Source organism: Monodon monoceros, unplaced genomic scaffold (assembly GCF_005190385.1).
Source record: "Monodon monoceros isolate NGI ecotype Baffin Bay Population unplaced genomic scaffold, NGI_Narwhal_1 Super_Scaffold_3, whole genome shotgun sequence".
In the NCBI taxonomy this organism is placed as follows: Eukaryota; Metazoa; Chordata; class Mammalia; order Artiodactyla; family Monodontidae; genus Monodon; species Monodon monoceros.
The window spans coordinates 62,795,484-62,808,347 of NW_021703780.1; the positions used below are offsets into that span (position 1 = coordinate 62,795,484).

The 12,864-nt window shown below is 43.4% G+C and overlaps 1 protein-coding gene across 1 annotated transcript in view; it reads right to left on the reverse strand.

Annotated features, from left to right (window-relative positions):
• The window catches only part of SMARCC1 (SWI/SNF related, matrix associated, actin dependent regulator of chromatin subfamily c member 1), a 180,858-nt gene that overhangs the window by 8,537 nt on the left and 159,457 nt on the right, over positions 1 to 12,864 (reverse strand). The window contains exon 26 of the mRNA XM_029241737.1: positions 9,873 to 10,134. Coding sequence (XP_029097570.1) covers positions 9,873 to 10,134 — 262 coding nt within the window. The remainder of the gene's footprint in view (positions 1 to 9,872; positions 10,135 to 12,864) is intronic.

Below are 12,864 nucleotides of genomic sequence, written 5' to 3' on the forward strand. Positions count from 1 at the left end.
TTAATTCCAAACACCATGTTTTCTTCTTCACTATATCAATAATAAGGAAACTGCTCTGCTTCCTGCAATACATAATTTTATCAAATATACTTTCCAGCACCTTGCAGTGGGTTGGATGGTGGCCCCCAAACAGATAATGCACACGTTCTAATACGTGGAACCTGTAAATGTAACCATATTTGGAAAAAGCATCTTTGCAGATTTAAGTTAAGGACCTTAAGATCATCCTAGATTATTCTGGTGGGCCCTATATCCAATGACAAGTGTTCTTATATGGGACACATGGAGGAAAAGACACAGAGGAGAAGGAAGGTAAAGATGGAGTAAAGAGAGATGTGGCCACAAGCCAAGGAATGCTACCAGACACCAGAAGCTGGAAGATGCAATGAACAGACTCTCCCCTAGAGCCCCTGGAGGGAACATGACCTTGCTCTAGCAGCTCCCAGAATTGTGAGACCTACATTTCTGTTGTTGTAAGTTACCACGTTTATGAAAGGGGAAAACAAAGACTGAGTAGCTCACCCAATGTCATAAAGTGTATCAACAGGGGAGCCCAGCTCTGACCTGGGTACTCTGGCTTCAGATCTGGTGTTTGCAATACAGTGCACTCTGAGGATGAAGGTCTGGAGGAAGGGGGCCCATCTGTCTTCCAGCAGACTATGTGATACAAACCCTGCTGCCAATAAAGTGATGGGTCAGGTATTCAACCCACACCTAGCTCCAGAAACAATCTGGCAAAGAGGAATCAGTGGCACATGGACACAAGGTGATAACTACCAGAACACACTGGGATAAGCCTTGCAGGCTTGGCTGTCAGGCCCATCAGTGCTGTTTCCAAAGCTACCTGCTTAGCGGCAGTGGCCCATTTACCTATTTCCCTATATCTTTATGGCAACAAGCTGGGATAGAATAGCTTTAGGTTTTCCAAGGCTATTTGCCTAACAGCTGGAAAATACCTTTCCTTTCTCTTGCTGTAAATCCTGAAGCTTTCTGTAAAACAAAGTTCTTCTATCCTCCTGTCACAAACAGAGCCATAAAGCCACTGGAATATAGGTATTTAAGGTATGAGAGGACAATGGCTCCTTGGGAAAGGTGGCAGCAAAAAGGAAGAACTAGAAGAAAAACCGTTTACTTCCACTGTGGGTCCTTGCACAGACAAACATTTCTCAGGAAAGCAAGAAGCACCAAGAGTGAGGCAATGCCCCTGTGCCATCCAGAGGTGCTGGTGTGCCTATGGCAGTGGATTTAGAGGACAAGGAGGGGACAGAATGTTGCTCTGAGCTGGGGCCTGTCACTTCCCAGGCAAAGACAGTTGTCTCATGGAATCCTTCAGGTTGTTAGGAAGGCTGAAGTAAGGGCCCAGTTTCAAGATAAGGAAATGAAATCTCAGAGAGGCTATGGAATTTGTTTGAAAGTCACAAGGAACAAGAGACTGAGCTGTCTGACCCTGAGGCTCATTCTCCTTTCCTTTACACCACCCTGCCTTAAAAGGGTATTTCTTTCCGTGGGAAAGCCGATTTCTCTTTTTTTTAAAAATAAATTTATTTATTTAGTTTTTGACTGTGTTGGGTCTTTGTTGCTGTGCATAGGCTTCCTCTAGTTGTGGCAAGCTGGGGCTACTCTTTGTTGTGGTGCTTGGGCTTCTCATTGTGGTGGCTTCTCTTGTTGCTGTGCACAGGCTCAGTAGTTGTGGCTCGCGGGCTCTAGAGTGCAGGCTCAGCAGTTGTGCTGCATGGGCTCAGTTGCTCCACGGCATGTGGGATCTTCCTGGACCAGGGCTAGAACCCGTGTCCCCTGCACTGGCAGGTGGATTCTTAACCACTGCACCACCAGGGAAACCCAACCCCTGTCCTTTTGAAATCTAAATGTCCTTGGGTTTTCTGGTTTCTGATATAGGTCTCACCACTTTCTTTTTTAAATTAATTTATTTTTATTTCTTTATTTTTGGCTGTGTTGGGTCTTTGTTGCTGCACGCAGGCTTCCTCTAGTTGCGGCAAGTGGGGGCTACTCTTCATTGCGGTGCGCGGGCTTCTCATTGGGGTGGCTTCTCTTCTTGAGGAGCACGGGCTCTAGGCGCGCGGGCTTCAACAGTTGTGGCACGTGGGCTCAGTAGTTGTGGCGCACATGCTTAGTTGCTCCGCGACATGTGGGATCTTCCTGGACCAGGGCTTGAACCCATGTCCCCTGCATTGGCAGGCAGATTCTTAACCACTGTACCACCAGGGAAGCCCCTCACCACTTTTAAATGGATGACAATGTCTGAAGGCATTTCCATTAACTCTTAATAAACATGAAGAAGTCTGACCTACAGATACCTAAAATGAAGCGCAGCAGGCCTTACCAAACAAAATAAAGGGTGTGTATATGTAGTTTCCATTAAAAAAAAATTCAGGTGTTTCCTTTTCCAGTAGAGAGGAAGGTGAGAGATAAGAGAGATGTGGCTTCAGAACAGCAGTATCAAAGCATATACTGGTGGGAGTCTGACCTACATACAAGCTTTTTTTTTTTTTTTTTTTATAACAGCAGGCATCTGAAGCCTGAAAAATGGAAAGGTTTGCTAAAATTAGGCTTTGCCTAGTGGAAAAATCCCTCACACTCTCAGGTTTATTAGATCTTATACTAAAGCGTTAACGGCCACCATGCCTAAAAGAATATTAAGGATTTTATTTTTATTCTTTGGGATGGGAGAGGCAGGTGGGTAAGGAACACAAAACTAGGAGAGGGAACCTATGAATTTCCAAGCTTAAGCATATTTCATTGCTGTTTCTAACCATCCATGGCACACTCTCTGGCTGAGTATCCCAGAGAACAGAAATAACAATCGGGGCCAAGCGAGGGGGAAGCCCAGGCTCCTCGGAGATTGCTCCTCCCGCAGCAGCTTCCGGGGGGGCACAGACGCTCTTTGTTGAAGACTGTGCCCTCACTGTTCTCTCTGTAAGGATAACCTGCTACTCCGGAAAGTGGCACAGCAGCCTTGTTATCACATCATGCAAGCAGGACCAAAGGCACCGCAGATAATAAAGACTTGGCTGATGTGACGAGCTATCCTTTTCCCTCTTCAGTGTGGGGCTCCGAGTTGGGTGGAGAGGGGAGGCTGGGAAGTGATGAGTAGTTGTAATCTTTTCCTAAGTAGTATTTCCCACGGGGAGGGTTCTGTAAGTGGGTCTAACTTGGGGGCTTAAAGTCAAGTGCCTAATGCCTTGCTTGAAATTTCCTTGAACAACCAATATTTTACTAACTGATGCAAAATATTCTAGTTTTATTATTAAAACATGTCTAACATCCCTGAGTTCTCATCAAACCAGATCAATTCCTACTCTGATTTTTCTTAGGCACTTCTAAAAATTCTTATGTTATTAATGAGGAAACCATAAAGATATTTAAACCAACATGTCCTTTTCTCTCTGCTTTTCACACACAGAGACATATAACAAAGGCTTCCCCAATGCAGGTGGCTTGCTCCAGATCCATGAGGCACTAATACTCAAGAGTGCCTCATTTACTATTTATTTTTAATGGAACTTTATTGGAGTATAATTGCTTCACAATACTGTGTTAGTTTCTGTTGTACAACAAAGCGAATCAGCCATATGCATACACGTGTCCCCATACCCCCTCCCTCTTGAGCCTCCCTCAACCACCGCTCTAGGTCATCGCAAAGCACCAAGCTGATCTCACTGTGCTACGCTGTTGCTTCCCACCAGCCAACTATTGTACATTCGGTAGTGTATATATGTCGATGCTACTCTCACTTCGCCCCAGCTTCGCCCTTCCACCCCACGTCATCAAGTCCATTCTCTTTATCTACCTCTTTATTCCTGCCCTGCAACTAGGTTCAAAAGCCCAAGGGGAGGGCAGAGCTTACACTGCACTTACATACTAGATTTTTAGGTAATCTTCCTGTAAATACACCTGGCCCTCTGTTCCTCCGTATCCATGGGATCTGCATCCATGGATATAGAGGGACGACTGAATTCACTGTACAGTGTCATTTTATGTAAGAGACTTGAGAATCCATGGATACTCATGCATCCCCCATTGGGGCTCCTGGAACCAATCCCTGGTGGATACTGAGGGATGACTGTAGGTACCAAGGCCCCTGGAGGGTACGCCCTGCAGTCAGAAGTGTCCTCCTTGCTCACAATCAAGAACACCTCAGGAAACAGCAGCCACTACCCAGGCCACTCTCCTTGGTTCCCCATGTGCTGTCATGAATACAATGGTCCAGGGTGTGGGCAAGGGATACCATGCATGTGCTCAAGAACTGATGGCTGTCATGACTATTCACCTCGTGCCATTTAGAATGGCGGTCTTACAGGAAGAACCAGTAAGCCTTTAATTTAGGAACCACTTCATGAAATCACTGTTTTTCAATTTAAATGAAAAGACGACATGTAGTGCTGTGTATTTTATGATGAGCAACAAAACCTAAGGGTGGTATAAGGATGGCTATGGCTACCTCCAGTTTCCATTTGCCAACTTTATACTATAGATTCTTCCTTTGACTATCTGTTTGGTGGAAACAAATCAACTTGGGACACTTTATCACAGATAAGAACAAAACCTACAAAAAGCTGGAGCTCCCAGGTGAGTTAGGAGTAGGACCAAATAATAAAAGCCAAGGAAGAGAGACAGCAGCATACAGATGGTACTCTCTATACAAAAATTCTAAGCATTTGAATGAATTAAAGGGGTGGAGGAGAGGACTGCAGAGGTACAAACTAAATGGAATATGTACAGGTGTCAGTTTATACTAGCCCCGCTGGTGCCTGGGACCATACGTGTTTGACAGTCCGGCAGATTCACAACAATGAGCCATATTTTAATGGGCTCTACCACTAACTGATGGCCAGTTAAGTGGAGAAAGATTACATGTGATTTATCTACAAAATTATTTAAATTCTAAGAAGTCAGAGAGCTGGACAAATTCACCACTCAGTAATATATTTGTCTTGACTTTCTTCTCACCACTTCCCCAACCTTGCTGGCTTTCAGAGGCTGATTTTTCTCCTTCCTTCACACACCATAAATTCCGACCAAACACCAAAACCTAGCAAACTGACCTGGATAATTACCCTCAGCTCCTAACATAAACGTCGTGGCCCGCTAACTTTTCTAGAACCTAGGAAATATTAGTTGGAAGGACCATGCTCCCATTTATTAACTTACACCTGTGGCAAATAAGAGACTAAAGCTCTTCTCCACCTAAAACACTACAGACTCCCTCACTTGCTTTGATATATAAGGCCTCTTTAGCCAATTTCTAGAATATGGTGTACGAGACTCAGCTGTTACAATACAATCAGCCTTTTCTGAACTGTCAATATTAAGAAAGCTTTTAATTATTGGGTTCAATTTATTTTTCTTCATTTTACTTTCCAACACACCTGATTTTTACATTCAAACTCCAAAACAATCTCACAAAAGGGGCAACTATGAAAAATGATTACCTTGAGCTGCTGGAACTCTCATACACTGCTAGAGAGAACATAAACTGGCATTATCATTTTGGCAAAATTTTGGCAGCATCAACTAATGTGAATACATGGATATCCTAAGACCCACTCTAGGGACATAACAAATTCCACCACTTAGGGGCACACACAACAGAAATGTATACCTATGTCTCCAAAAGATATGTGCACATGCATGTTCACAGCAGGAGTTACTATTCGTAATAACTAAAATGGAAATGAATCAAATGTCCATCAACAGGAGAATGGATTAATAAATCATGGTAGAGCCCCACAGTAGACACGTACAACAAGAAGAAAGAACAGCAAGAGCGAAAGACGTACAGCAAGAGTGAAAGAAGGCAAACAAACAAAAATCAGTATGTGATTCCATCCAAATAACATTCAAAACCAGCCCAGGGACTTCCCTGGTGGTGCAGTGGTTAAGAATCTGCCTGCCAATGCAGGGGACACGGGTTCGATCCCTGGTCCAGGAAGATCCCACATGCTGAGGAGCAACTAAGCCTGTGCACCACAACTACTGAGCCTGCACTCTAGACCCTGCGTGCCACAACTACTGAAGCCCTCACGCCCTACAGCCCGCGCACCGCAACTACTGAGCCCACAAGCCACGACTACTGAAGCCCACGCACCTAGAACCTGTGCTCTGCAACAAGGGAAGCCACTGCAATGAGAAGCCCGCGCACTGCAATGAAGAGTAGTTCCCACTTGCCGCAACTAGAGAAAGCCCACGCGCAGCAACGAAGACCCAATGCAGCCCCCCCCAAGAAACCCCCAAAAAAACCCAGCCCAACTAGTCTATGATGTTAGACATCGGGACAGTTGTTACCCAAGGGCAGGGAGGAGACTGAGATGGGTATGAGGGGGCTTCTGGGTACCGGTTACACAGGTATATTCTCTTTGTTAAAAATCATCAAGCAAAATACTTATGGCTTGTGTATTTTTCCATATGTACACTACATTTCAATAAAAAATGTTTAAGAAAAGAGGGACTTCTCTGGAGGTCCAGTGATTAAGACTCCACGCTTCCACTGCAGGGGGCGCGGGTTCGATCCCTGGTTGGGGGGACTAAAATCCCACACACAGCATGGCATGGCCAAAAAAAAAGGGAGGGAGGGAAGGAGGAAGGGAGGGAGGGAGGGAGGAAGGAAGAATAATTTTTTAAAATAAATTTTAAAAAACACTCTCATCATACACACAATGATCATTTTCTTTAAAATTCACTTAAGAAAAGCCTATTTCTGTGAGAAAGTAAAAAGGGAAACATAACCTATTTTTATTCTAAAGGCTATTTTATGAACCCTAGTTTTCTACCACTGTCTCCCTAAAAGAAGAGATGTATCTGAGTCTGCTCTAAACCCTCTTGGTTCTCCATCACGGAAGGTGGCATTGTGACATCATTTTGGAATAGAAGGAGCCCAGTATGAATCCTGGCTCCACCATGCAGCAAGGTGACATGGCCTTGGCATGCACCAGCTCTTCAACTGTAAAGGCAGGACAATGATAAGTAAGCAAAAATACTGGGGGTGAAGGGCCTGGCATACAAACAGCTGTTCTCACCAGGATGTAATTTAGAAAAAAAAGGGAGAAGGGTATCTTTTCTAAATGCAGATGGTGGAGCTCCTGAACAGTTACTGTGGATGATGATGCTTTAGCACCATTAAGAACCAAATACCAAGGAGCCACAGAGAACCCCCTCCTAAACATTTATCCCAAGAGTTTTAGGAATTAAAAATTTTAAGTAACTGTTTTTGAAAAATCACTTTGTGATCATCACTCTGTTATGCATTCATAGCTTTTAACTTGGAAGGAAATTAGATCTCACAGAGAGGTTTTAAAATCCACTCAAGCAGACAGACAGGAAAACTGAGAAATAAAGTATCCTGTGTCATGAGCCTGGCAGACTTCTAAAACTATCTCCACAAATGTCATTTACATCAAGTGGCAAGTGGGATGATGGTAGCAAATTCCACAACTGCAATTTAATAGTGTGTGTGTGTGTGTGTGTGTGTGTGTGTGCGCGCGCACGCATGCGTATGAAAACGAATGCTTCCCAAAGTGAACCTAGCCCCATTTTTGGGTCAAGGCAATAAGAACTAATATCTAAACATGTTTGGGGTTGTAAATTAAAAATTCATGTTGGTAACACAAGTTGTCAGATCATAGTTTTTTCCGTCATGGCTTCCTCAGGCAAACATGCCTGGTTATTTCCACGAGATTTAGAAATTCTGTCATTTGAGAAGTCAGGGCAACTGACATTAGTCATGTCGGGAATCTTCTCAGGCCTCCAAGGGTCTTTCTATTTTTATTTCAGCTCACCTCTACACGCCCGGCCAGAGAACATGCATACCTCCCCAGAAAGCACAAATTTTGGCTCTGGCAGGCACTTGACACATGATTATAAAGTACCTATAAAAATCGTACAGGGGGCTTCCCTGGTGGCGCAGTGGTTGAGAGTCCGCCTGCCGATGCAGGGGGACACGGGTTCGTGCCTCGGTCCAGGAAGATCCCACACGCCGTGGAGTGGCTGGGCCCGTGAGCCATGGCCGCTGAGCCTGTGCGTCCGGAGCCTGTGCTCCGCAACGGGAGAGGCCACAACAGTTAGAGGCCCGCGTACCGGGGGGGAAAAAAAAAAAAAAAAAAAAATCTTACAGGAAGACTGTTACTAAAGCAATATAATACACAGCACAGAGCCATACATATTACCCTCTAGGAAGGGAAGGAATACTGCGGGGGGTGGGGGGAATGCTGAAATTAAAGGTGTATTTTAGGTTTAATGATGTCAGTAGTTAAGTTTGAAAGAATCGTGAGCTTGACTTTCAAGGTTGTTAAAATGTGGTGAATAGTTGCCAACCTGAAGGGGAACCTGTGAGCTAAAAGATGGGACAATTTGAGCATGAAAATGAGTAAGGTCCATAATAGATTGAAACACATAAAAATATAAATTCACAATACTAAAAACATACACACACAACAGAAAAAAAACCTTATTGGTAACCTTTGGGGACTGTGTGTGTGGGTGACTTGGCAGAGGGGTTGAACTCATTATTAAATAATAAATAAATAAAAGGAAATAAATAAAGGGAATTTATTTATCCCTGATAAATAAAGGGAAAGGATGAAGCATTTATCCAGCCTTTCCTGTAAGGATTGATTTTCAAGGTAACTAAATGATTGGTGAAGAAAAGTTTTTTAAATAAAAGAATCACTGCTAATAAATGTAAATATATCTAATAAATATACATTTATTTACATAAATAAATAATAAAATGCATAAATAAATATATAATAAACATACATTTATTTACATAAATAAATGCATAAATAAATAAATGCAGACGGAATAATAAATTTAGAAATCTTACCATTTTGTAACACTTGTTAAAATAAATGATCTAGGAAGCAACTCTCAATGGCAGGTAAAATCTTAAGTGAGTCTAATGGGGAACTCTGGAACACCAGAGCCACTGACCAATCTGAATGCCACCAAGAAAGAACCAACATTACAGGAAAAATGCCTGCATCGCCAAAGTGAACCTGAACCTACTAAAATATCCAGCGCAATCCTGTGGTTTATTTATGGGAGACGTGTGGGAAGGAGGAAAGGAGGGGGAAGGATATGTGAAATGACACCATGCACTTTGAGTGCAAGATCGGGTACAGCCAAACACATGAATGGCATTTTAAAAAAGAAGAAAAAAAGGGAGGGTGAACTGTTAACACGTTAAAATAGATTTAAGAGAACTATTAGCGAATTCAAACAAATGAAGCGTTCAAAGATATTTAATTAATGTTATTAGGAATTATGGTTACTTTTGTTGGGTGTAATATAGTAGGTTATGTTAAAGAATAAGATTTCCATTGGTTAGAGATACGTTTTGAAGTCTCCCACACCAAAGCAAGGAGGAAGAGATAAAATGTTGATAATTCTGAAGCTGTGCAATAGGTATTTGGGGGATTATTATGCTATTCTCTCTACTACTGTCTATAGTAGAAGATTTCTATAACAAAAAATTAAGAATGCCAGAAAGGTGATGATCGTTATCATAAGAGTTCATTGTGCTATTCTTCTTGTGTGTGTCTATCTTCGAGAATGTCTATAAATTAAAAAAAAAAATGTAGACAATCCAAGGATGAATTTTTAAGGATCTCTGGGATATATTGTCGACCCACCCAAGAAAAAGGCATAATGCCAAGAGGACCCTGGAAAGAGAACATGGCAGGCATTATGTGGTGATGGCTATAAAAGCAGATTCACTTGTGTGTAATATCCTAGATGACAATGGACATTCTGAACAGTTTTAGTCAGAAATCACCAACAGTGTGGTTCGCCCCCTCTGATGCTCTGTGCCACAGGGATGACCCCAGACTGAGTGGTGAGCAGAGCATTCCTCTCACCTGGCTGAGGTGGATGAGGCGGCGGCATCTGGTGGTGCATCAGGGGGTAGGGAGGGGGCTGCTGATGAGGCATCATGCCAGGGTGCCCTGCTGCTCCCAGTGGTGCCAGGCCAGGTCCTCCTGAGTGCTGGTGTGCCTGTTGAGGGTTCTGCCCATGCTGCTGCTGTTCCATTTGCTGTCGGGCTCGCAACTCAGCGTATTTCAGCTGTTCCATGTGGAAGTTCTGGCGTTCAGTAAGCAACTGCTGCCTCTGTTGTTCTAACTATTAAGAAAGGAAGGGGAAGAAAAATGAGATCAGGAGAGTCTTTCACGATTGGATGCCAACACAGGATATCTACATGATGTCCAAGTTCCCCATAGCTCATCACAGTTACATAGTCACCTCCTCTCCTGAAACCACCACAGTGAGAGAAAAGGCATTATTTCCTGAGTAGAATGAAGTCAAGTTCTTCTCTGTGTTAAGTATAAGGCCTGCCTTTCCTTGGAACCTTCACCCGGTGGGGGGCTATTATACTCAGGACACTTGTAATTCCCTCTGTTTGGCGGGCCTTCAGATATTTAAAAAACTGTTTCCATGACTGCCTTACTCTTCCCCAGGTGAAACAAGCCTCTCCTGTCCTCTTAATAGTTCCTTAGATACTAGTATTTCAAGTCAAACCAACATTTCCAGGTGCTCTCTTCTGCATGTGATCCTTTTGGTTACTATTTTAGAATGTGACACCAGAGTTAAATCCTCTGGATGAGTCGATGTGGCCTTAGCTGCAAAGATACACATTTTCTATATGGAACTTTGGCGGTACCATTGTAAATCTTAGCTTCCAAGTACCCAAAATTATACTGGGTGACACTTTCACAGCATATTTTAGAAGCTTAAATAAAAATTTACATGAATCGTGCTTTGAAGAATGTAAGCATTTCAATACTCAAGATAATCTTTCTGGGGGCTTCCCTGGTGGCCCAGTGGTTAAGAAAACGCCTGCTGATGAAGGAGACACGGGTTCTATCCCTGGCCCGGGAAGATCCCACATGCTGCAGAGCAGCTAAGCCTGTGTGCCACAACTACTGAGCCTGTGCTCTAGAGCCTGCGAGCCACAACTACTGAGCCCGTGTGCCACATCTACTGAGCCTGCACTCTAGAGCCCGTGAGCCACAACTACTGAGCCCAAGTGCCACAACTATTGAAGTCCGCGTGCCTAGAGCCCGTGCTCCGCAACAAGAGAAGCCACTGCAATGAGAAGCCCGTGCGCTGCAACTAGAGAAAGCCTACGCGCAGCAACGAAGACCCAACAGAGCCAAAAATAAATAAATAAAAACAAATAAATTTATTTTAAAAAAAAGATAATCTTTCTGGGACCCAAATTAAAATACAGAGAAGTTAGGAAATTCAGAAGCCATATGCCTGACACTAGCGCAGAAAACGGAGCCCACCTTAAAAGCTATGAAAACTAACTTAACCCAGGGTTGACAGAGAAAATCACCTTTAACAGGAATGGAAATAAAAATCCAGATTTCTAGTAGTATAAAGATCATATGGAGGGTTAATAGCACTACTGCTTTTCTATAATGTTCTATCTCACCATTGTTGACAGCAAGATTTTATTCACTGGGAGGCATTTCTACAGCAGCCACAACAGCTCTTGGGCACTTGAGATGTGGCTAATCTGAAATGAGATGTACTATAAATGTAAAATAGTCACTGAATTTTGAAGACTCAGAATGAAAAAAATAAAATTTTCATATTGATTACATGTTAAAATACCATTATATACATATACTGGATTAAATAAAACATCATTATAGGGACTTCCTTGGTGGTGCAGTGGTTGAGAATCCACCTGCCAATGCAGGAGTTACGGGTTCGAGCCCTGGTCTGGGAAGATCCCACATGCCGCAGAGCAACTAGGCCCGTGCACCACAACTACTGAGCCTGCGCTCTGGAGCTCGCGAACCACCGCTACTGAGCCCGAGTGCCACAACTACTGAAGCCCCCACGCGTAGAGCCCGTGCTCTGCAACAAGAAAAGCCACTTCAATGAGAAGCCTGTGCAGCGCAGCGAAGAGTAGCCCCCGCTCGATACAACTAGAGAAAAGCCCGCGCACAGCAACGAAGACCCAACGCAGCCAAAAAACAAAACAAAACAAAAAATTATAATTTTTTTTTAACGTGGCTACTAGAAAATTTTTAATTACATATATGGCTCATGTATTTCTGTTGGAGAGCACTGCTCCAAGGCATTTGATAAGTTAAGGAAATGTAACATTTTAGCTTTCAGGAATAGTCAGTTTTATAGATAAATACTACATACTATCATTAGCAAAATCTAAGTGGAATACCCATGAGAATTAGCTTATGAATCTGGGCTCTTAGCAGAGAGCAGCTTGGGGAGAAGTCCCCGTGGAACCTAGTGAGAAGCCTCACTGGCTATCAGGAGTAGCAAGCAGGGAATGTCCACAGACAGATGGGGTGCTGGAAGACAGGCCGTGGACACAGCATGAAGCCAAGCGGCACGGCCAGATGAGGAGAAGAAAAGGAAAGAACAGATGGTAACGCTTATATCCCCGGTGTTGGTTAGCTGGCTTGCAGAGTCTCCCTTGGGAGAAGATCTGAAATGAACGATTTTGCGAGTGGTTGAGGGTTATCACAGGAGGGAGGAAACATGGTGTTACCATGGTCTAACAGGCTGGTGCGGGCTCTTCATTTTCTAAGGGTGACCCGAAGAGGCTAAACCCTGGCTCAGTTTAACATATCCTTCTTTTCGTAATCAGAAGGGAGTTGCAAGGTGTAAACAGCAAGAGAATCCTCTGGAAGTCCAGCTCTGCAAGATGACTAATCAGTGAGATAATGTAAGTAAAAGGCAGACTGAAAAAACAGAATTTAAAGATTCTGACCGTAAGTGCTATGGTCAGAAAGGTTTTGCTTTCTTCTAACCATTCTTTCCAGGAAATTTAGCACTTTGCTGAGGTTAGACTTAAGAGGTTGTCAGAAAAGGACC